This window comes from Toxotes jaculatrix, chromosome 24 (genome assembly GCF_017976425.1).
Source record: "Toxotes jaculatrix isolate fToxJac2 chromosome 24, fToxJac2.pri, whole genome shotgun sequence".
In the NCBI taxonomy this organism is placed as follows: domain Eukaryota; kingdom Metazoa; phylum Chordata; class Actinopteri; family Toxotidae; genus Toxotes; species Toxotes jaculatrix.
The window spans coordinates 10,246,852-10,272,909 of NC_054417.1; the positions used below are offsets into that span (position 1 = coordinate 10,246,852).

The 26,058-nt window shown below is 45.1% G+C and overlaps 1 protein-coding gene across 1 annotated transcript; it reads right to left on the reverse strand.

The window, feature by feature from the left end:
* Window positions 1–1,991: 1,991 nt before the first annotated feature.
* On the reverse strand, window positions 1,992–25,137 carry scn1lab (sodium channel, voltage-gated, type I like, alpha b). Its single transcript, XM_041032103.1, is given in 28 exon segments — window positions 1,992–3,781; window positions 3,883–4,153; window positions 4,261–4,365; window positions 5,706–5,843; window positions 5,956–6,009; window positions 6,702–6,977; window positions 7,936–8,058; window positions 8,300–8,473; window positions 8,706–8,860; window positions 9,504–9,639; window positions 13,296–13,826; window positions 13,979–14,335; window positions 14,785–14,958; window positions 15,089–15,327; window positions 15,462–15,594; window positions 15,928–16,269; window positions 16,603–16,881; window positions 18,260–18,466; window positions 18,618–18,759; window positions 18,977–19,040; window positions 19,963–20,247; window positions 21,504–21,595; window positions 22,491–22,619; window positions 23,180–23,269; window positions 23,412–23,530; window positions 24,873–25,031; window positions 25,034–25,086; window positions 25,089–25,137. Coding segments are annotated over 28 exon segments (6,069 nt in total). The 3' UTR covers window positions 1,992–2,588.
* Window positions 25,138–26,058: the final 921 nt, after the last annotated feature.

Consider the following 26,058-nt stretch of genomic DNA (forward strand, 5'->3'; position numbering starts at 1 on the left):
GTGTCTGCCTGTACGTGTCTGTCTGCATGATGTGGACAAGACACTAACACACTGACTGGGTATGTGTGACCATGTTACATAGAGCAAATGCTAAATATGGTGATTACTAGATATGTTCAAATGCTTTAAAGGAGAATTCTATCATGTAAACAACATCCACCAGCTTCTCCCTGGCGGCCCCAGCTGTCTGTGTTCAATACATTATCCTCAGGCTGAAAACACAGCATCATCACCTCAGCGGGTAAGTATCTGCTTAAAGCTCATTGAATATGCCGAGCCTCTTACCTCCTTCCATCATGTCTCCGGTAACACGAGCTCTCACCTCAGAATGAATGCATCCTGCATGCAGAATATGCTTCCCAAAATAGGTTTTATTTTGGAAATCTAGGTTTTGTGTTTTGTTGCCACATCTTTGGTTATAACAAAAAAAAAAACAAAACAAAAACAAAAACAAAAAGAAAACAAACAAAAGAAGTCACTTGTCACATTTTGCAAATTTTTGATACAGAGTTAAATGTAACATTGAACCACATGAATGATCCTGTTCCACCAAAGTTCCCGCCGCGTTAAGCAATCATACTTCAGGTTCAGATCACAGAGCAGAGAGCTGACGTCACTCACAGAGAAGAAAAAAAAAAAAGAAAAGAAGAAGAGAAAATGGAGAAACTAAACAAGCATTTACAAAAAAATATGTCCTTTATTCTTTTGGCTTTAAAATTATATGACCATATGAGCGGACAGTAGTCACTTCTTGCATGCAGTTCACTAAAACACTACAAGCGCAATGAGAGATGGCTACTGATTGCTTCATGGTTTGTATCTACAGATATGGGGACCATACATGTGTTTCATCATGTGTTACAGTGCAGAAAGGCAGAAAACAAAACAAACAAACAAGTTCTAGAAAAAATGTAAATCAAATCCGAAGACTGGAAAAATGGACTCATATCTACAGTAAAAATGTTATTTATATCAGTAGAACATAAGCAACCCCGCAGACCCCAGTTGCACACGAACACACACTCGCTCACATTCTCCCATTCCTTACAAATACGCACATGGACATACAAGTACAGACACGCTCAGACGGTCCCTCTCTCACACACACACTTACACGACTGCCACACGTGGTATTACATAGCAGTGGGGATAAAAAGTGCTCTTACATCAAATGTAAGTGTGATGCATACTGTGGGCCCAAATAGCTATATTATTTACAAACCAAACCACTACATTAAAACCACTCGCTTTCTCAATTTAAACCGAGAACAACATGAATGTCATACAAACATTTGTGATATTATAACCTTTAAATGTGATATATTGTCGTGTTTTGTTTTAGAGCAGTTAGAAAGATTGACATTTTCCTTTTTTTTTCCTTTTTTTTTTTTTTTTTTAAAGTATATTTCATTACTGAAGATCTTTACAAGAGCTCTGGGTAGTGTGAGGTGGAGGTGGGATGGAGGATAAAAGAGGAGGAGGAAAACGCCTTAGAGGAGACGCTGCAACGGGGACAAGGAGATGAATGGGGCGGATGTGAGTGTCACCTTAAGGAAATCATTCTGGCATTTTGGGGAAAAAAACTAAACGCAGACTAACTTTGTTGTCAGGAGTTAGATGAGAAGATTGATACCGTTCTCCGAGCTCGCAGCTCAGGACTCATTCCTTCAGCTTGCATACATTCAGCTTCTCTGTACTTAGAGACGTGGGTTTTCTGTTGAAACGGGGAGGCGGCAGCCCGGGTAGAAGCACAATACGGATTTGAACAATCACAGATGGCGCACCAGTGACCACAATGTATTTGCCCGCTGCACTCCAGCGGTACGGTTGTCGTTTCAGCTTCGGATACTGCGTGGGACCCGAGAGAGAGAGAGAGAGATGCTCTGGCACCGACCTTGCATCGTTGCGAGTTTCTGACGTTTCTCGTTGTAGTTTCCAGCATTGACTTTGTTGTGTTGTCTGCCCTTGGTGATTTGATTTATTTTTTTTTCCCCCCTTACAACAGTGAAAGCAGTGGACACATTCGCACGATAATGACACACAAAAAAAAAGGTAGAAAACATTCTTTCTCATTAAAATTAAAAAATAATAAATAAATAAAAAGAAATAGAACCCCCCCCCCCCCCAAAAAAATAAATAAATGCAGAGTACTTGTTAAGTGATACAGCGATTGTTAAATTCAAGACACTGGATTTATAGTAGTAGCAGCAGCACTAGCTACAGACAACTTAACAGTACACTCAAGTGTGTCAGATAGTAACAACAACCAATAGGAAAATCACAAGCGTTTTGCAGAGGCTTTCCCCATGTTCCACTCGATCTCTGGCAGTGTCTGCTGGATAATTTGTTTCCATGTTTCCCCTCTGAGAAGACCCCGTGTATTCATCAACAAAGTAACCGCACTCCAACCGTTTTTTTGTTTTTTTGAGGCCTACCTGGCACAGCATTCCTCAACTCTTAACAATCAACACACAAGCGTACATCTATCTACCCCCCCGACACCAAGCCATCACCCCTTTAGAAGCTGTAAACAAATTTCCCCTCGTGTCTCTGATGCATTTTATTTATTTATTTATTTATTTTAAAGTCTATTTCTTTCGTTCTTTCAAGTCTTTCCCTTTGTTTTCTTTTTCCCTATTTTCTTTTTCGTATTTGTCCTTGTCTGACTTGGTCACACTGTTGTAGGAGGGCGGGGAGGCCGTGGAGGGGGTCATGTCCGTTTTGTCCGAGGTGGAGTTCTCATTGAACTTGCTGATGACCATCACGTCCTTGTCGGGGTCGCGGATGCCCTCCTTCAGCTGCTCCTTGTAGAGGGCGGAGGCCTTCTTCATGGCCAGACGGATCATGTAGCGGCGGAAGGCTCTCTGAATGATTACGGCCGACATGTCCTCTTGTTTGCGGCGGAGGGTGGTGGTGATGGGCTCGTAAGACACCTTAGAGGGGTTGGAGGCCATGAAGCGCTCTTCCATCTGCCCGCGTAACACGTCCATCTCGCCACCTTCGCCCAACACTCGCTTGGTGAAGGCAAATAAGATGTCAAGGCAGTGGATGCGCTCGCCGCTCACCATGGGCAGGTCCATGGAGATGAGCTGGATCATATTCGGCTTGGGCATGCGTAGCGGTGGATCTAGAGCGTCTGCAAAGTCAGAAAGCTTGCTGTACTCCATGAACTGAGTGGCATCCGGGTCGAAGCGCTCCCACACCTCGTAGAACATCTCGAAGTCGTCCTCGCTCAGCGGCTCGGCGCTCTCCTCCGTAGCCACGCTGAAGTTCTCCAGGATGACGGCAATGTACATGTTGACCACGATGAGGAAGCAGATGATGATGTAGCTGACGAAGAAGAAGATCCCCACTGACGGGTTGCCGCAGTTGCCTCTGTAGGAGTTGCCCGGGTGCTCTATCTGGCTGTCACAGTCAGGCTCCCATTTGTTAAGTATGGGCGCCAGCAGGCCGTCCCACCCAGCCGAGGTGGTGATCTGAAACAAACAGATCATACTGTTCCCAAAGGTCTCGAAATTGAACATGTCATCGATTCCTGCCTCGCGTTTGACGTAGGCGAAGTTGGACATGCCGAAGATGGCGTAGATGAACATGACCAGGAAGAGGAGGAGGCCGATGTTGAACAGGGCGGGGAGTGACATCATCAAGGCAAAGAGAAGCGTCCGGATGCCCTTGGCGCCTTTGATGAGACGGAGGATGCGGCCTATCCTGGCCAGACGGATCACTCGGAACAGCGTCGGCGACACAAAGTATTTCTCGATAACCTCGGATAAAAACATACCTGCAAAAGCCAAAAAACCCCAAAACATCACATTAAGCAAACATTTCTAAGTTTTTTATAATTCTACTGGAAAGCTACGACACGTTAAACCATCTCCTTACCTACGATGGACAGGATCACCACCACAAAGTCAAATATATTCCAGCCAATGGTGAAGTAATAGTGACGCAGGGAGATCATCTTGAGCACGCACTCCCCGGTGAAGAGCACGATGAAGACCAGGTTGATCCAGTAGAGGATAGTGTCCATCTCTGGCGTCTGGTCGTCCGTCTCCACCATCATGGTCACCATGTTAAGGCAGATGAGGATCATGATCACGATGTCGAAAGCCTGCTTTGTGATGCAGTCGAACACGCAGCCTTGAAATGCATTCTGGGGGGGTGGGGGAGGACAAGGAACAGGGAAGCATTAGATATTTCACCCCTCCATTTGTGGTACTGACAGAGGAGCAGAGTCAGTCTGAGCTTGTGCGGTCTTACTGTTGGCCGAGGTATGGGTTTTTGTGGCTTCTTGGACCCCAGCTTCTTCATGGCGTTGTAGTATTTCTTCTGTTCCTCTGTCATGAAGATGTCCTGACCTCCAAAGTAAAGGGAGCACAGCAAAGCTTGGTTATAACCATGAACTCTGAACTCTTTTTACATTTTAGAAAGCAATGTGAGCAACAGAGCAACCACGAATCTTACACAGACATCTTAAATATAATTTACACAGACGGCAGGAAGATCCTTATCATTATTATTATCAAAGTAGGTGCAGTTGGTTTTTCCTTTAGTGCTTTTTTTCTTTATTTAGATTATTATTTTCTTCTTGTTTATCCCTTGTTGTTAGGTGGGGGGTGGTTCTTCCTGCAGGTGTACAGGTGTAGCTTTTCCATTGATTGGTGATCACATCCTTTAAACAAACAGCTCCCTATAATTGATCTTCATAGGTATATATTTATATATATTTATATATATCGGAGCTGTTTAAATATGTTTAAATATATAGTTTTTTATCAGACATTCTTTATCGAAGGTAAACAAAATTAAATAGAACATTTTTACAGCTGTAACAGCTGTCAAAAAACACTTGTTTCAATTTCCAAAAAATGTTGACAAGTCGGGCAACAGTCTCTATGTTCTCATTAATCAAAGACATGTCCTCTTAACATCACACAGACACACACACATCACACTCTCAGTGCTGCTCACTGACTGTATGATGCGCGTCTGGAGGGAAGACTGGTGTCAACACAGAACAGCCGTCTTGTGTGACGCCGTGGCTGTGGGGCTGCTGGACCACGCCGACTGATCCAGTGTCTCACTCAGTCACTCAGTCAAGTCAGACCTGCCAGCAAACGCAGTGCATACCCCCCTCCCCCACCCACCTCACTCTTCCCTCTCTTGGGCGTTGCCAATCCTGCTTGTTAGCGCTTGGTTGAATAAAGGGGCAGATTTCCAGACTACATTCGCAGTGACACTGCTTGTGTACGTGTGTGTGTGTGTGTGTGTGTGTACGCAGGGCAGGGTGTTTCTCAGTGACTCATGCAGCCTCAGTAATCCTTTGGCAGCGGCAGGTCCTCACCACGCTCCAGATAATCATGATTCTGTAGCTCGCTTCTTTCTTTAACGCAGCTGCTTTGGCTAAATCTGCGCTTTAGTTGCTTTGCGCGTGTGGTGCGACACAGTGCGGTGCAGCCCTCGTACCTGTTGGTGTTCTATTACAACAAAGCAGCGCAGAACAACAAAGCTCTGAGTGTCAATATTAATAAGAGCTCGCTGGATGGACCAATAACCCTGTTCCAGCCCATATACTGCACCTTTATGCTGCTACTATCAATTAACATGTTTTTGCAAATGTTTATTAGCTATTTTATTTCTTTCTTTTGTGTGTTCCTGTCCAGGTTTCCATTATCTGACCGCGAACGTTACTGAATGCAACTTATCTTTTTCTTCTGCTGGTTGAAGTTGTCAATGATGACACCAATGAACAGGTTGAGGGTGAAGAAGGAGCCAAAGATGATGAAGATGACAAAGTAGAGGTACATGTACAGGTTCACTTCGTATTTAGGCTGGTCCTCCAACTAGAACGAAGAAAGACAAATTAAAAAAAAAAAAAAAAATGTCACAGACTCATATCTGTCAATCCATAGAGAAAGAAAAAGAAATGAGCTGATTATACAGTAAGAGACTTACATTTCGAGAGTCCACGGCCGCGTACATGATGTCCATCCACCCCTTAAAGGTCGCCTACGAGTAAATGAGAAAAGAGACGGTGTTAACTTCTGGAGAGGGGATGGTTATTTCCATCTTTTTTTTTTTTTTAAATATTACACTACCACCATTTTTAATGGTGACACAGCATATTTGTGTTGCCATGGCTGATCAGCCATTTTTTTTCCCCAGACCTGATGGTTAATGACAACAGGCAACATCTCATATTGTTTACTTGTATTTTACATTTACTTTAAATTATAGCAGAGTGTTTTCTAACTGCATGACGCCACTCACGTGATTTGCCCCACCTGTGTGGGGCTCATGTTAAAATGCTCCATGGGGAGACGCACCCACCCTCAGCACCCAGAGGCTTTGCATCACTGCTGATTGTGTCTGTGCATAATGCAGCACACAATGCCTACATTATTATGTTTTATGTATTTATATATTATTATGCAAATGATTTCCTTTTTAAAAATGGATTTGTCTTGGTGATGTTTTCTCTTTGCGGTGTCAAAACCGTGCTCGAAATTTCATAAAATATTTAAAGCCCAATCTTCAATTTTTACCGCCCATCTGTAATTTATGATGCCACAGGCAGGATGGAAATTATGATTAATACTGCCATGTGAATGTCCAAATTAGAAGCTTGAGAGATCTGTCCTAAAAACTAATAAATAAACATGCGTTTGTATGGAATGGAATGCAACTAAGATTAAACTCACCACTTGTAACAGAGCCAGATATCCAGCCCCAACGTTGTCAAAGTTGATCTTGACGTTCTTCCAGCGGGCGCTGTCGTTGACCAGGTTCAGGCAGTCGCTCTTGTTGTTGACGACGCTGATGGGGAAGATCTCGTCCGTGGTGGTGTTGACGCAGTAATAGTACTTCCCCGCGAACAGGTTGACGCCCATGATGCTGAAGATGAGCCAGAAGATGAGGCAGACCAGCAGCACGTTCATGATGGAGGGGATGGCCCCCAGCAGCGCGTTGACCACAACCTGGAGAAGGTTGCACAGAGACTAACTCAGCACTCTCCTGTCGCTCACATGCAGGTCTCTGCTAAAACAGAAAGGCTGCTTGATTCTGGATAAGTGGCCATTACAATCATCTAATCACTTAACTGTTCAGGTGACATGTGGACACCTGAAACTAGAGCCAACACTGATTTACAAATTTACACTTTTCCTATATGATTAAAGCTGTATTTAATATGATTTGCGTGCACACATAAAGCTCTTACCACCATACATATCCACAAAGAGAATTTAACAACATGACAGTTGGAAAGAAGAAGAAGAAGAAGGTGGATAGGTGAAAAAGTTAACATTTGATAGGTAAAAAAGCAAAACAGAAAAAAACCTTAGAGAGGCAGGATGAAGTCACAACATTTTGTTTGACTGTAAATGAAAAAAGACACACAACAAAGAAAAAAATTACAGGTCAAAGGCACCACACAAGCAACATCAGAAAACAATGCCTGAGAACAGCTCTATACAGTAATCCGTTAACACAATGTGAAGAAAGTCATGCAGATAGAACAAGTACAGTGCTGAACCGCAAGGAAAAAGATCACTTTTTACGGAAGCTGTAATAGGCATGCAGTCTGACAGTCTGTCCCCCTAACAAGCTTAAAAACCATCCGACGATATGTTTTTCTGCGATAACCGACATCATACGTAAACCCAGAAGAAGGTGAGATTCCGCAAATTGGACACATAAATTCTACTGAGTCATTTCCCAGAGGGCAAGCGAACACTGAGGGAGTGTCTCTACGGCTTTAAAGGCACAAGCAAAATAAAAGTAATGTGACCAGAAAAGCATGTTTTAGTGAAAGAAAAATCATGGGCGAGCTGAGAGCGGGGTTAATACCCGAAAGAATCGATAGTTTTAAAGGAATAATTTTAGGAATCGTTTCCAACTGGTTTGTCACGTCGCCGTTACTCCCCACGTCCTTACCCTCATGCCCTCAAACCGAGACAGGGCCCTCAGGGGCCGGAGGGCTCGCAGCGTCCTCAGAGATTTGATGGCGCTGAGCTCAGAGTAGCCCAGAGCATTGGCTACAAGGCTGACCAGGGACACCTGAGAGAGGAGAGCGTCAGAGACAAGCAGGGTGAAAGGTGAGAGCAAATAAGTGACAGTGACTCTGACATTAATGATTTGTCTGAACCCAATTAAGGAGATAATTAAGTATTAATAGTCATTAAATATGAAGCTTATCTTCAAGGTTAAATCGTGTTTATTGTCTGGAAGCTTTATGTTTAAAATACCAGTGAACTGAAGCAGATTCCAGTTGCATGAAAACACTGAACAGTATACATACGTCTACAATGAGGAAGTCGAGCCAGCACCAGGCGTTGGTGAAGTACTTGACAAAGCCGTACGCCACCCACTTCAACAGCATTTCCAGGATGAAGACGTAGGTGAAGACCTTGTCCGCGTACTCCAGCACTGTTTTGATGGTCCTCCGCTGCTCAATGTAAATGTCCTCAAACGCCTGTACGGCAAGGAAGGAAACAATGAAGGCCGCTGGTGGAAACAGTGAGGTGTGGATTATGGAATTCTGCACAGAGACCGCCACGGCTGAGACTCAAAGCCAGGAGCTTCCTGCTGCTGCTGTGTCAGCGCTAACCACTTACCAAACGCGCTGTTAATAATGCAAGCAATGTTTAACTTCATGGTCATTATTGCTTCGGGTGACAAAGGAAGGCAAGAAAACGCTGACTCACCAGTGCTCCACTGCTGAGCAGGATCATGAATATGATGAAGGATTCAAACCAGTTGTGCTCCACTATGACAAAGCAGGTCTTCCTGAGCGTCCACCAGCTTTTATAATTGCCGCCCTCCTCGTTGATCTGGCAGCACTGGAACCTGCGCACGCAGCCTGTAGGCGTGGGGGGAAAATATGGGGGTTGGGGGTGGGGGAGAGAAATGAGAAAGGGACCACAGAAATCCAGTCCATGTTGACTAAAGAAGACGGTATGAGTTGTATGAGCTAATTCTCCAGTCGGGGGCCATTAAACCACAGCAGAGAAAGACAGATGAGGTCATTAAAGGTATGTGTGGACGGACGTCATGTTATTCGCCAGTCACTTGGTCGCATTTTGATAACTAAAACAATGAAAGAAAAATTTCTAAAAACAAGATAAATTCTTTACCTCCCATCTCCCATCATCACTCACACAGTAAAATTATTCCGAGTATTCCACACTCTGAATGACTGAAGAGGTATTTGTAGGTTCAGAATTGTACTGGAGGTGTGTCACATGAAATGTCAGGTTACATTACAAACCGAAAGAATCCCACAGACTACTTTTCTTTCTGTCCTGCTGAGCAATTCATATTCACTGTCATTCAGCTGTGAGTATAACACACCGGTGCTAAGCACAAGCAGTTAATGCGATTTACTCTACGTCTTGAAGTGTGCGGTGGAAGCATTTCAACTCCCGCTTTTTTTTTTTTTTTTTTTTCTCCCCCCCAGCTCTGGCCCACTTTTCCCTCTACCCATCCTCCTCCCTGCCTCTCACCCTCTGTGAAGCAGGCCTCTGGGTCCAGTGACTCTTCGGGCTCGAGCTCCACCGAATCAACCCCGTCTCCTGGGGGGCGGATATCAACCGTGCTCCCCTCCGACGAGCTCAGAGGCTGGGGCTCTGCGTCGAGCTTCTGCATGGGCGAGGGAGAAGATGAGAGGGGTGAAGTTAAAGGGGCGGGGCCTGCAACCGCAGAGGTTCAGTGGTTATCGGAGCCAACCTTCTGAGCTGGTTATCACTGTGATTCTCCATTCACATGTACTCCAGTGCCACAACTGTATACCTTAGTGTGGAGACTAGGCACTGTAATAGCTCACAGAGTTGGGCTCTTTAAAATCATTGTCATTTTATCATCATCATCATCACATGCAGCATCGATCAAATGTACCTACAGGCTTTGATTTTAACTTTATCTGATGGCTCGAATCAGATTACATGGCAACGCATGGCATGGGGGAGGTTGGCGTTACGGAAATGCACTGTGGGTACGTTTGATGTGACCTCATTTTGAGGAAGAGTGCATGCAGTATTCCAGTGCATTATCAATCCAAGCCTGAAATAGTACCAAGCAGAACGTGTGCTGAAGTATTTTCATGTCCACTGAAAAATGATCCCAAATCAGTCCGTCTATAATTTCTCCCGTTTCCAAAAGTGCTTTTAGGAATAACAATGCCCCCCCCCCCACCCCCCCCCGCCCTCAAACCTACAGCCCCACCCACAGAATGACTGCTGAACGTTTTTTTCCTCAGTGACATGAAAACACATTATTTCCATTCCTTGAAAGCAGTGTACAAGCTTCTTCTGTTTGTGTTGAAGTAGACGGATAACCACATTAGCTTACCAGCAAAAACCAGTACTGTGCACTGTTTATAAGACAGCATGTGGTCTGGCGTTTTTTGTCTGTTGTTTTTTTTTGTGTGTGTAAAACATATTGAATTAGCAGCACCCATGCATACCCAGAAAACATACAGGACTGAGTGTGGTACTCATTGATTTTCGTCCTTCTTCTCAGTGATATGCAAAACACATGTGAGGACAAGTGTTGCTGCTGTTGTAAGGTTCATTTTACTCTGTCTTCCTTCACTCTGTTCAATGAATTTTCAAACCTGGTAACACTCCTCTGAAACCCCCCTTTTTTTTTTGGTTTGCAGTAATGTGGATTACAACATCATCTGCATAGAGTGAGACTTTTTTTTGTTTTTGGTGTTGTGAGGCTTCCTGTCTGTTTTTCTTTGGGCAAACATGGTGTTTACGTAGCCTCGTGTCTGATCTGTCTAGCGTGTGAAGGATAAGAACATGTCATCCTAGACAGTGCAGCAGCCCTGATTGCCGTGGGACCCAGCTAATACGGCATGGGAATGATGGAAGCATGCTGCTCACAAGTGCATCGTTTTCTGGAAGGGTGTTTCCCTCCTGCTCTTTCTCTCCTTCAGCAAGACACCCATTTTACCCCTTCTGGACGTGGATATGAGGCTTTTACTCTTAACCTACCATGTTTTTATCAGTATAAGAAATGTCAGACTTCGTTGGCAAGTTTTAGTATAGTTGTACAAGTTGGGTGACAAGATAGTTGCAGTGAAACAAAAGTGGATAACACAAGAAATGAAAGCAAGTCGAGCAATCACACAATAATTGTGTGTAAGTATCACGTCTTGCAGGATTAATTTGGGATGGATTGTATAATAATTCTATATCTGAGGAGTAAAGAAATGACACTCATTTGTTGCATAATAAATAACGGTGATTCAGTATAAACTGCCATGTGTTATCTGTTTTGCCACTCTGCAAAAATCAGCACTCATTCATTTGGGTTTTGAAATGATCTCCTTGGAAAGAATTCTGTAAAGAATCATTCCGCTATTATTTGAGTATCACAGAAAACAAGTAGGTACAATTATTTCAGGTGTGTATGCATGGGCTATGAACCAGACAAATGAATTTTGTCAAACTACAGCAAAATTCATTCCTCCATTCCATCTCTCTCTCTCTCTCTCTCTCTCCCCCCCCCCCCCCCCCTCATTCTCCTCCACCTCCTCTCTTCCTTCATTCTCAAGCTCGGAGTATTGGATGCCAATCAAGTCCCAAAACCAAGTCAAAACCAAGCAATGAAATCAAAAGCAAAGATCATGTTAGATGAGTTCATATATCAATGGAAAAAGGTGGTGTTGCTCATTCCTAATGGTTTGTAACTGCAATACAGCCTGATGCTTGAAGATAAATTATGAAGGGGGGGGGGGGGGGGGGGGGCGCGGGAGGGGGGCGGGGTAAAGGGAAAACTTACAGCACTGTGTGTGCTGCTGTATGGGACGAGAAGGGGGAGGGGGTGGGGGTTAAAGCAAAGAGGGTGGGGTTGGGGGTGGGTGGGGACGGAGGGCAGACCAGGCAAAGAACAAAAATGGGCAATCCATTGAAGGTATGAGAAAAAACATGTTGTTGGTCTGTAAATGGCATAGGCAGTCCTCATGGTTAGTGCTATGGTACAATAAAGTGGTCTTACAATTCTCCTCTCACTGAAAACCTTGAGAGCGTCTGTGACACGGCTGCAATAACAAACGGGGGGTTAAACACAGTAAGTCATACACACCAAAAGCCAGCATACAACCTCAAGTCTGCTCTCACTGGTCAGTGGAGGAACGAGTTAGCCGCACACAACAACAACAACAACAACAATACAGATCTCCATGAAAGGCCTGTTCTTAATAGATGGAACACAAAAGAGTGGGGTGTTGATTTTCTACTGGTAATGACACTTGACACTCATCTCACACAACAGGCACACCAACAGCACGCACCAAATGTTCGCTGCACGAATCTAAACGCATAAATTAACATTCGCTATCTGTAATTTGAGCTTCTGACATCAAACTTATGGAGAGGGCGCAAAGATCAGCAGTTACGTGAGCCAGCCCTGCCCGATCCATATATATATATATATATATTTGGAGCATGTGGTGTCATGGCTAGAAATAGTCTCCTGAGTTGTTTTTGAATCAGAGGGAATTGGCACCGCACCCACAGTGGCAGGTTGACATCACCGGGGAGCAGAGACTTAACAGCAAACCTGGCATTTGCTCTCAGAAGCAGCAGCAATGCATTACAGAAAAATTAAGACTGACTTTCCATGCAAATTATGTTCCAATAGGGAAGTATCTGATTTTGTTCTTGTGGCAGAATATTTTATTTAGCTTCTGACTGTCTACTGATAATCCATTCTGGTGCACGTTTACTCAGCAACATATGGAGCAAGCTTCGAATTCCGAATAAACAGTTTGCCGCTTCATTAGCTTCATTTTAACACTCGCACACACACACACACGTGATTCGCTTCCCTTTTAAAGCATGGAACAATAAATTTAGCAGGTGTGCATGATGGTGAGCTGCTGAGTTGCTAGCAAGTCAATATAACACTGTATACAAACACACTGACACAGACACTCTAATGAGTACATCTAGAAAGTGAACCTGAGACATAGGTCAAAGGCAAATGAGTCATTATTTGTCATGGCTGTTCCTTGTTCTCCTGCCATGGGCTTTAGAACTCCAGAAGATTCCCTCAGTAGCACAGCATGATGTACAAATGAGTCAGCAGGTTATTTTCAACTGCCTGACTGTCGGAGAATTTTTCTGAAAAGGCCATCTCTATGCAAATCCTGACATATTCGTCAACTAGCTCCAGTTGGGTGTTAGCTATTACACATATAAAGAGGAGCTAATCAAATACAAAAGCTGCGTGACTCAAGTGATTCTCTACAAACTGACAGACACATCGGTCAAAGTCATTCATCTTACCTCTTTGCTGCCTTCCACGTCCGACGAATCGCTGCTGAAATCTTCCGTGTTAAGGTTCTCAAAGTCCGACTCACCCACAGCGATGGGCACCGTGACTGTCAGGCTGGGGTTATGAATAAATGACATGTAGTCGCATTCCTCTATGGGGTACTTCACTGTAGTGTCCCCACCGCCAGCCCTGACGCCAACCACCAGCCCTCCTCCTGGCCGTCCATTACCCTCCATCATGTACACCCCACTGGGGTCTTTGGTGATCTCCACTGAAGTGTGATTGGAGATGCAGTTTCCCTTCCCGTTGCTGTGCAGCTCATCCAAAGGCTTGCTCTCCTCAGCCAGACCAGACCCCTTCCCGCCCCCGCCGAAGCAGAGGCTCTGGAGGAACTGCCGCACCGCGGCCTTGACAAACGCGATTCCCCGCTGGATCCGACCCACCGCAATCTGCAGGTTGTTCATCTCGCTGTCGTCGTCGGTTGCGGCCAGGTTGTCGGCGCTGAATGAGCTCAAGAGGAGAGCCAGGAACAGGTTAAGAACCTGGGAAGAATGCACACCACACCACCACCAAAGTCAGCTCGACTTGTAAACAGACACCAAATACCAGATATATGTCATTTAAGGACAACTGCCAGAACCATAACGATGTTCTCAATACTATGGAAAGGAAACAAAGAGGGAGAACCCCATACCACCAGGTTTCCAATGACCATGACCATCATGAAGACTATCAGGCACATCGTCTGCCCCGCCACCTCCATACAGTCCCACATGGTCTCGATCCACTCTCCGCACAGCACCCGGAACACAATGAGGAAGGAGTGGAAGAAATCGTGCATGTGCCAGCGAGGCAGCTTGCAGTCCTCGGAAATCTTACACACACACTCCTTGTAGCTCTTGCCGAACAGCTGCATGCCCACCACGGCGAAGATGAAGACGATGATGGCCAGCACCAGAGTTAAGTTCCCCAGGGCGCCCACTGAGTTACCGATGATCTTAATCAGCATGTTCAAAGTCGGCCAAGACTTGGCCAATTTGAAGACCCTCAGCTGTTTTAAAAAAGTATAACACTGTATTAATCATATTTTAAATGTTTCTTATCAAATTTTATGCATTTGAAACTAGTTTGTTACATAAAAGTGGAAATGATCTTGCTTGTAAGCACATTTCCAAAGCAGGCCTAAACTTTTAGTTCAGCTTTGTAGCAAGAACATTCAATCTTGATAAAAGATCGCTAACTGTGGCATCAAAGAGTAACTAACTGTACAGCAGCTGTGATAGAAAGCAAATCAGGTGAGCAGAAGAAAACACACTGCACCCCCAAAGGCCACAACAACTCTCAGTGGGGCCTTTCATGTGCTGCACAAAAGCTCTCATTACATCATTACCTCATTAATAACATGAATGTTATTGAGAGAGCCATTGTGGTCTTACTCTCCAAGTACAGGTTCATCCTAACTTTCCTCATGCAGAGAGCAGAGATAAAGATATTACTCACCAATCTGAAGGACCTGAGCACAGACAGGCCTTCTACGTTGGCCAAGCCAAGCTCCATCAGACTCAGGCTGACAATGATGCCGTCAAAGATGTTCCAGCCCTCCTGGAAGTAGTAGTATGGATCCAGGGCGATGATCTTGAAACACATCTCTGCTGTGAAGATGCCTGTGAACACCTAATGGCAAAAAAAAGGGGAAAACTTTAGCTTTACACCTGAATCATCATGAGAGATATTTTACATTAACTGCACGTTTCCTGTTTTTTTTTTTTTTTCCCCACTCCGAGTTTTTGAACATATCACTTGCCAGGTTTCCGACCGAGAGCACAGTGTCGAATTCTTTAGTCATGGGGTAATGCTCCATGGCCATGAAAAGGGTGTTGAGCACGATGCAAATTGTGATGGCCAGATCCACAAATGGGTCCATGACCACCATGTTGACCACCTCCTTGATTTTCAGCCACGCTGGACAACAATCCCAGATCAGGCAGGTGTTGGCAAATCTATACCAGCAGGGGGGGCACTTCTGTCTCGACTCTTCAAGCTCTGGAAAAGGAGAAATAACACACACATTTTGAGTGCCGTTAAATTTATTTCTGTTTTCTTAAGACTTCATGAAATTCAAGAAAAAAAGGAAACTGGAAAAGACTAAGGACAAAAATATATGGTGCGATCCTGACCTTCCATGGTGTTGGTGAGGATACTGGCCACACTCATAGCTCTCTGCCGGCTCCCAGGTTCTTCTAAATAATCCATGGATGGCTGGTGAAAACCTGACCGACGTTTCTTCAGCTCAGTATCTGTTGTTGTTCCCTGGAAAAAAAAGAATATTAAAAAAAAAAAAAAGTTTAAAAGCTCTGGTGTCCTGTGTAGGGTGAGAGAGGTTAGACCGTTCCGATTCAGATTTCAGTTTTCAGCAGGAACAATGAGTTGGGGGAGGTGGGAAAACATTAAGAGACTAAAGAATTTTATATTTTCATGCAATCTGTTGTCAGTAAATGAAAATGACTTATTAAAAACCCATGTAACTAATTTATCATTCATTTATCAGCTATATCAGGACAAAGGGATGTGAATTAAAGGAACTATGGGGTAAAACCTTGAGGGAGGTCAGTGGGAAAAAAAAGCATGAAACAATTAAGTCACCTCAGGCAGCAGGAGACCTACAGGGGATGTTGTTACAGACGTTCCACCGACCAGCGACACCACGCCGTTGCAGTCTACAGTGCAGTGCATCTTGCCGTTGGCAGGCAGCATGATCCGCGGCGCCCCGAGGCTCGTCTGGCTGACGGCGCTGCAGCGCCGCTCGAGGCGCCGCGGCAAGAACAGGGAGCCCCGCCGGCTGTCGCTCTCCTCGAAGGTGCTGTGCTCGTCGTCGGCGAAGTCGTTCTCGGAGCCCATGTCACGCGCCCGGCCGCGGAAGCTGAACAGGCTGGCGCGGCTGTTCCTCCGAGGTGAGAGGAGGGATCCACGGATACTGAGGAGAGACTGAGAGAGAGATAGGGGAGGAAGGAATGAGACAGGAATGGAGTGATTCCACATAAAAAGACCCAGCTGGGGGTTGATTGTGGATTTTAAAAAACAATTTCCATCATTTTTGTAAGTGTAAGCGCTAGAATGAAGCCTTGATTTATATTTTATATTTCAAATTTTTAAAGGAACAGTTACAGAAATAGACGTTTTAAGACGTTCAATCATTCACTTACTTGCCCAAAGTTAAATGAGAAAATTGCTACCAGTGTCATGGCCTTTATTATGTTAAAGAATAGTATGATGGGGCTTATCTGAGTAGTTAATCTGCTTTGTCAGGGAAGAATTTACCTGGTTGGGTGAGGAACATCTCTTCTCATAAGACAGCCGGTTAGCATCTATAGAGAAGCGGAAGCTGGATCTCTTGATGCTGTCCTCAGACTCAGACTTGTGGAACTTCCGGCCCCCCCTCTCCTCCTCCTCTTCCCTCTGCTTCCTCTTCTTCCGCCTGTTGCGTCGCTCCTTGGCACTTTTCGAGCTGAGCTTAGACGTCCCTGAGGAGGACTCGGAGGTGGGGCCCCCTCTCCCGCTGTACTCTCCGCTCTCCGTGGCTGCTGCTGCTGCGGCAACCTGCCAGCCAATCAGAGCACAGACACGGTTGTCATGGCGACCCAGTGCCTGTCTCAAAGGCTCTCGCGGAATGGAGCGGAGGAGAGAGCCTGGCAGCTGAGAGCAGCAGCAGCAGCATGAAGAGCCAAATAAGCCTCAGACACCTTCTAAAAATGGACGCCTGATTGTTTTCATGCAAACCAAAACATTTCTGAATTTATGCATTTTTAACACTTATTAGATTATTTTTAAAAAAACTGAGTGGATGTTGGCTTAGGTAACATCCTTTTTGTTTAAAAGTAGGAAGTAGGAAATTCTCCTTTCACATCAGAGGCTGAGAATTTGTTGCATCTACCCTTAAAGAACCTGATTTACTAAAACATGCATGAACTATTGTTTCATATTAGGTGTTGTTCCTCTGATGCATGAAAAGCTTATAGGGAAGCGAGGTGTGGAGGATGAGAGCTGGCGAAATCTGTTGAAACACATTCCCAAAAACGATCACGGACTTTTATCTTTGCTCTAATGGAGAGAAATGCCTCTTTCTGCCACTGCCAGGAAAGACAGGAGGAATGTGCACAAGCCTGAGTGTTAGTTAGGCCTGGAAAAAGAACAGCCATTGAAGGGTAGAGCAGAGCAGAGGTCTGTTTTTTTTTTTTTTTTTGGGTCATGTAACCCCACACCCCTCTCAGATGAGCTCAAGAACTCCTTCAATCCACAGCACCTGCTCTGTTTCAATTGACTTTAAAGTGGACGTTTTGTAACATGAAATAAAAGTGGGTATTCTTACAATCCCAATTCAAACTAATACCACTCGGAGTGGCAGAAGCTAAACAATTCAACTATTTATCCACTACTTTTTTGGTTTATCAATCATTTTTATGTCATTACATAATCTATGGCTGCCCAGAGACATCAGGTAGGGTTCTCCCTGGATAATGAGCCTCTTATACAGATGATGTGCTGATTATTTTTAAACCATCAGAGCTACAATTAGTAAAAGTAAACTTCCATCTATGTCCATCTGCTAATTCTTTTTTTCTGTAGGTCAACCAAGGACGACTAACCCCCCCCAGTAGGTGCGGCAGAGGGGGGTGTCAGTCATCCAGGACAGTGAATGCCTTGGTTGCCGGGGGCAACGCTGCTGATGGCAGCTGGCTCTGGTCTCTAAGCCGAAGAATCAACATTCTCCCCACTTACATACAAAGAGATTCTCCCAGCCACTCGTCTATGTTATGAAATACTTCACCTTCAGCGGTTTAAAACATCACCTTCTCAATGAAATCACTTTAAAATGAAATGTCTGAGTTAATTACTCTGAAATGGACACACTGAGCAACTGAAAGCCTGGAGCCTCAATTCTAATTTGATTTTGAAAAGACAAAGATGGATGTCCTGCCTGTGCCTCCTCCTGCTGTCTCTTCAGCTGCTCCAGCATGGCCTGGAACTCCTCCTCTTTCTGCTGAGCCTCCTCGATGGTCGCCTGGTTCTGCTCGTCGTAAGCCATGGCCACCACGGCCAGGATGAGGTTGACCAGGTAAAAGGAGCCCAGAAAGATCACCAGCACGAAGAAGATCATGTAGGGTTTCCCTGCAGCACGCAAAGTCTGATGGACCCAGACAGGTCCAGGGAGGAAAAAAAGAGAAGGGTTATTGTTAAGAATCTGGACATAAGGTTTTCGCCTCATGGTTTTGTTTGTTAACATATTTCAGGGATCAGAAATCAGTCAGTAATCCTACAGAATCCTTCCGCCAAACCTGCTGATAGAGATTTTCCCAGAAGTCCTGGGTCATGAGTCGGAACAGAGACAGGAAGGCCCAGCTGAAGGTGTCGAAGCTGGTGTAGCCATAATCTGGATTACGACCCGCTTTGACGCATGTAAAGCCCTCTGGACAGAGCCTGTCGGGACACATGTGAGTTATGAACATCACTTTAGATTAGAGGCGCCATGTGGACTATCAGATAAAGTTTAACACACAATCAAATGCATCCATAGTTCAGCACTTCAGATTCCTGCGACGCCTCAGCGAGGTGGCGAGCGTCGACATTAATTGTGTACGCTCAGCTTTGTGGTGCATCTAATTGGCTGTATAAATAAAACATGTCAATGCCTTACCCAGCGCCACTGCCATTCCCACAGAGCAGAGCGTCCCTACGGCCGGGGAGGTAATAGTAATTACCTAGGGAAGAAGAAGGAGGCAGAGGGGACGGTAAGTCAGAGACACAGCACAGGAGTGAAGCAGTGGATACGAAGAAAGAGAAGAGACTGATGAGGGAACACAAGGACGTGGGTTCCTCTTCAGTTTTTGTGTGTGCTGAAACACTGTGCAGTGGGTGAGAGACGGAGAGAAAGGTGCTGATTTGTTTGGTTTTTTTTTTTTTTTTGTTTCAACACTCAACCACGAGTCACCTTTTTTTTGGTGTGTTTGATTTGTTTTTTGTTTTTTTTTGGCGTGTGACATGAGCTCATGTGACTTTCGAAGCAGTCACGATCGCTCTGCGTGCACCTACCACTTCTTATCTGTCACAAAACCTTCTTTTTTTTTTGTTGTTGTTGTTGTTGTTAGGGGGGGAGATGTATTCAGTGAAGCTATTACAGATGCCAGGCTTCATATCATCTATGCCATTTTAATAAACTGTCTCTCCCTCCTCGTCTCCTCTTGCTCTGGCATCAGCTTGTCATGGAGCTGGTGCATGTCTCCTCTATATCCTGCCGGCGGTCAGTGACTCATCCTCCTCTAGCACTTTAGGCTGCTCACGCCACACAGATGGGCTATGGGAGAATGATGAAGGATAGTGAGGGGGTGAAAGTAGAGGCTTTTATTGTGGAGGCGATTATCCGCCACATTTGCTGCATTCTCCCACCAGCCCTTGTTAGAGAGCGCAGCCCCCCCCCTGCTCCCAGCCATTTCTGTCACTCCCTATCACGGCGGCAGGCCAGCGCGCCTGACCTCCCCCCTACACAACCGCCGCCGCCCTGACCCATCTCTGCATATGCAGTAGCCAGTATCTGACTCAGGCCATCTGGGGCGGATGCTAACTTGACCTCGGTTAACTCCTTGTGTGCGCCTGGCAGACATGTAACACTTTCACATGGCTTACTCTCATCGTTGATGTACTCCGTCCAGTTGAAGGTGACGTTCTGCATGAGCGTGGCGTTGATGTCCAGCAGGATGCCGTCATCTGTGGTGATGCCGCTGCTGTTGGTGCTGCTGCTGTTCGTGCCGTTGCCCGCGACCGGCAGGCGCACGCACTTCTGCCTCAGGTTGCCCATGAAGAGCTGCAGGCCGATGAGGGCGAAGACGCTGAGGCAGAACACGGTGAGGATCATGACGTCCGACAGCTTTTTCACCGACTGGATCAGCGCACCGACGATGGTCTTCAAGCCTGGACGTGAGACAGGGTGAGGGGGCGGGAGTTGGGGGGGGGGGGGCGGTGGACATCGCAGAAAGATTACTGCCTGCTAATTACAGCCACAAGCTTGTATAGAGATGACGCTACTAATAAGAGCTTACAGTAGCAAGCAGTGGAGGTTCCTGTATGAACTGTTTGCTGTCATACAGGAACCAGGCCCACACAGATCACTGCTAATCATGGATACACTACTCGAGAAAGTTATGTGTCTCATGCTCATTACAGTGCCATGGTATTGGTCTCAGAGGAAATGATCATTCATAAAAGATGTATGGAATAATAAATATAACGTCCTATAATAATCTGAGCTGTTGTTGTCTTCTGGCTATGATGCTGAGCTCTTCTGTTTTAATGCAGTCGCACTAGGTGCTGTTCACAAGGTCAATGAAGACGTATCCAAGTGCACATGCTGTCCTTATCCATATAGGAACAGGACTATGCACTAACAAGAGCGCTGAGTGAAGTGGGATGTAAACTGGAGGGTGATTGGGCTGACTGGCTGTTATCCTCTCAGCCAGTTACATTACTGGTCTCGTGCAGCTTACGTAAAATGCTCTAAGCAACTTATGGACTGCCATAAAAACAGAGCTCAGCATGTTTAAGCTAAGTCTAAATGTAGTTAGGACAGCCTGAATGAAGTCAAGCCAATGACAAGTTTTCCTACATGGTTTCCATGTGACCTTTTTTGTTGTTAGTCTGTGATGTGAACAGTGTTAGTGTTTCGAAAACGCCATAACCCAACCACCACTCACCATATCACCATTTCTCCAAAGAAACACACAACATTGAACAAGACATGCACAGGAAAACAAAGGTGAGGAGGAAACCCTACACACGACGAGTGCTTGCCACCAGAAAATCGGCTTTTTGCAATGTCTCATGCAAAAAAAAGGAAAAAAAAAAAAACCCAAAAAACAAATGCACAAAATCTACTCGTAAGGCTCCCAAGGCAAGAATAGATTTCAACCAAAAAGAATTCTGCCTTAAAGGATGTTTCTAAAAGCTAAGAATCCTGTCAATCTGTGCAGATTGGAGACCAGATTCCAGCTTTTACTGGCCTTGGGACGAAGGCAGCATGAGGGACGACGACGGGCGTCGTCAGGCTTAGCTACAGTGAGATGAGCTGAGACGGGGGCGGGGGGGAGGGGGAAGGGGTGCTCGGATGTTAGCGAAACGCCAGGTAGCCGTTAGCATTTCATTAACCCTATGGGCCTTGATGGCTCTCTCACCTGGGATGACTGATATAGTTTTCAGGGCTCGCAGAACCCTGAAGGTTCGCAGTGCTGAGACATTGCCCAGGTCCACAAACTCTGTGACATATCTGTAAGGGAAGGCAGGGGGGGGGGGGGGGGGGGAGGGAGGGGAAGGGAAGGGGAGGGGCGGGTGTTGGGTGGAGGGGCATTTCGGGGAAAAAAAGGTGTGGGGGGGGGGACACACGCACACATACGCGCACGCACGCAAATCAGGCACCCATGCACATGGCGTGACGAGACAAGAGGGAGGGTTGTGGGAAGTGGGGGGGGGGGGGGGGGAGAGGAGGGGAACGGCAAACGGTCACGCACAGAGGACAAATGGCAGGAGTGCTGGCAGCAGGCGCGGGCGGCCTTACCTGGTATTACTGAGATAGTTTTCAAAGCTCGCAATACTCTGAATGTGCGCAGAGCTGAAACATTGCCTAGGTTTACAAACTCTGTTATATACCTGCAGGATCAAATGCACAGTTACTACACAGCATGGCACAGGCACAAAGCCATCACATGTGCACAAACACAAACAAAACCACCTCTTATCAAAGCATCGTGAATTATAGGATTAAAAACTAAATGACAAAAGGTTTTATGATCAACAAAATAAACATTCACTGCGTGACCTAATGCTGAAAGCTTTATGTTTGTCGTTTCAAGACAAGTAGCTGAAGTCACTGAGGCATGGGGACAAATCTGGGCCAAGATACACAATGCTGTAGGGGGGGGGGGGGGGGGGGGGGGGGGCTCAGGTCCATTATGAGAGAGTAGAGCCGAGATTTCTGGCCGTGCTCTCAAAACATACACCAATAAGCTTCAGATTATCAAGCCCCCCCCCCTCATTCCTCTGTTCTTCTTCTCACATTCAGAGGGTGAGCATTAAAACCTGATTAGCATTAAAAGCATTTGGCCTTCTTAATCTACGCCAGATCATGTTAAGCTGATCCTAACCATGCTTGTCATAATACTTACGCCATGAGGATAACACTGAAATCCAGCCAGTTCCATGGGTCCCGGAGGAAAGTGAACTTCCCCACACAGAAGCCCCTGGCCAGGATTTTTATAAGGGACTCGAAGGTGTAAATCCCTGTGAATGTGTACCTGGTAAACAAGGTGGGGAAGAGGGGGCAGGAAATGAAAACTCACTCAGACAATAATGATGTTGTATAACGGCTCCATTGCTCAGAGGCAAGGTGACCGGCTCGCTGTGTCCAGAGCAGTGCTGGATTTTTCTCCTCAGATCTTATTAGTCAGCAATTTTCTATAGGAGCTTTCTGATTATTACATTATGGCCTGAATCTGCTGCCGTGTACAGCACTGATGTAGATTGATAGACATCTGTGTTGTGGTTTGCTTGAGTGCACCTACATTGACTGCAGACAAATACTAAAGCGAAGCTGACGTCCAGCTTCAGATTGCATACGGTAGCAGGATTTTGTACAGAAATTACATTCTGGTATTGATTTATTATGTCTCCATATCTCTTCTACACTATCTACGGTTCCATAATTTAATGTAAAAATTTGTTGCTTGGCAACATAAGACAGCGGAACACCTCCCACACATCACTAAGAATTAAATATACGAACGGGAAACTGAGATTTACCGTCAACGTAAAAAAAAATCAGATTCAGAAATGAGAGAAAAAGCTGAGGACTTACTCTACATTCTTGGCCCATTCCGGGGGATTACTGAGGGTCATGAAAGCACAGTTGGTCAGGATGGTGAACATGATCAACATGCTGAACATCGTGAGAAATGAAGTTAAGGAAAACAACAATGCAACGAAAGCAGAGTCTAAACATTTAGTCTTAAACATTTAAATCGCTCTTCTGTCTGATAAACCCTTTAATCCAAATCAAGCTGTGACCGTGGCAAACTCTGAAAGGATATGAGTGTACTAAAACTCTAATAGCTATCCTCCTTAGAGGGTTGAAGGGGCTTAAGATGTACAAGGCAGGAGTGGCGCTGAAACGGAAGATTGCCTTCCCACGATTCAATACTATGAAGGTCTGAAAGAGAGACAAAGGAAAATAAATTAAAATCTGCATCATGCAAAGCCATGTGTTGCCCCCCCCCAACCCCCCCCCCCCCCCCCCAACCCCCCCCCCCCCCCCCCATTTCATACAACCTGCATCTCTTCTACTGTATCTGCTCATCATGCCTGCTTTAGTGCATGTGTGATTAGTCATAACGAGCAGAGGAGATGAAGCTACATCCCCGTGCGGCCTCTCTGCGCTTGTTAATATAATGAAGCTGATGAGTCCACCTCAGGCAGGACATGTTTGGCACCGCAGCTCAACTGCCAACAACAGCTCCGATTAGCATTTAGCACCTCTGTTGGCCCACGATTTCAGGGCTCTGACTTGGCTGAGAAAAAAGTTATGTTGGAACGACTCACTATATTCGAACATCAAATTTAACGTTGCGAAGAATCAGCCAGGTGTCATACTTGAATCTAGACCTTAGTGCTGCATTTCAAACCATCACAAGATTTGATTACAGAGACTGGAACCTGTCACTGTATTTGGCCATAAATACCTCAGAAAAAAACATTATCTAATCATATAATTACTTTGGATGGCATCACCTTGGCCTTGTAAGGAACCCTAGGGCCCTTTTTGACCGGGGACACACATAAAACAAGTAAGATTCGACTTAAAACTTTCCCCTGAACCATCCCTTATTTATGCTGCTATAGGCCGAAGCTGCTGGGAGAACTCCCATGATGCACTCAGCACTTCAATCTCTCTCTTTCTCTCTCCATGTATTTATATCAGTCGACTGCAAATCATTACCTTTGTGTTATTATTATTATTATTATCATTATTATTATTATTAATTGGTGCATTTCACTTTTCCTGATCTATAAATTGTAACAGTAAAATAACCCCACTATTAAAAAAAATTAAATCTGTGCAGCACAGGATTGGTAGTGACCAACATTGCAATATATTTTTTTCTTAAATGAGCCACGGTTCGCAGCACCCTCTAATAAAATCGGATCTGCTTTCACTAGAACGACAGGAAGTTAATGTATTCAGCAGAAGTTTGTCTTACGTGGGAGGAAATTGCTACATCTGCCCATGCGGTTCCTTAAAATAGTTTACTGAGAGCATTGGGCAATTAACTTCAAGCTTTTAGGGGCTAAAAAGCTCGGACTAAGTACAGACCTGTAACGTATCAAAAATCAGTGCCTGAGTCATACATAATTTAAAGCTAAATCAGTATACATAATAATGCTTTAAAGCCAGCACAGTCGAGAACATGTCTAAAAAGGTATCCATCCAAATGAATGCTAATATTTAACCTCTATTAGATGGATTTGAAATGATTCCTAACTTTGAAACTGACCTTCTGATTGCTGTAGTAGGGGTCCATGTCCTCCAGAGGGGTGGATACCAGGTGGGGAGGGATGTCCCCATAGATGAAGGGGAGAGATTTCCCTGCCTCCAGGTCACTGTTGGGCTTTGGCCCATTTTCATCATCGCTGTCGCTGCGGCGCTCCGCCCGCGGTCTCGGGCCTCCTCCTCGGCGATGCGCCTCTCGATGGCGGCCAGCGACTCGGGACGAAGGGGCGGAAGCTGTCAGGTCCGGGCGGTACAAGCAGCTGTGCCATCTTGTCATCCTGCTTCTTCAGAGGGCAGCGAGGGCTCAGCTGGGGGCAGGGGGCTGCAGCAAGATGGGGAATGTGGGGGAAACGGGTCAAGAGTCAGGGCCAGGCTTCTGAAAATAGAAGGTTCATCACCTCTGGAGGTCAACTTATCTTCCTGGATCATGCTGGAAGCACAAGATGCTGGAATGACATTAAGGAAGGTGTCTCCCCACTCTAAAGCTGGCTTCATATAATTTATTGCATTACATTTGTAATGCACACAGGAAATTAAACATAACTGAAAAATGTATTAGAACGATCGGGGACATTAATATATATTAATATATCTGTGTTCATTTTGGCTGCTGCAGCCTTTAAGTTAATCTGAAAGGAGAAATGTTACCAGCTCTGACGTTGTTAGTTTACCACTGTCGGTTTTACATAAAAAACACTGAGGCACTTAATCACACCACATTAGAGCAAACATATTAAACTCCCATCACATTTACAGACAAAAGACGTGCATGTCTTAAAGTTGTTAAGACACAGAAATGGACCATTACTATCTACTTATTTGTATATCAGTGAAAATTCTTCTTATTGGTGGTTTCACACAAGTATACAGGCATTAAGGAGGTAACACAGAGCTGCATTTGAAAGGCTGGAGGAGAAAAACACATGAAAGACAGCACATTTCACATGCAAATGGTTGATGGAGTGACTAATGCCAATTTGAGAGCCTTACTGTGTAACACAATAGTCTGACGTTTCCAGTTGGGCACTCTGATGCCTGTTTTATAACCGATGACTGGTGAGTAGAATCAGAATCATTAGGCAGACCAAAAGAAAAAAATAAAAATCTCAAACCTAATTTACTGACATGCCTTAATTTTTTTTTGCTTTTCGAGTATCTGCTAAAAAGGCCGGGTTTTAAAATTCGCCCCT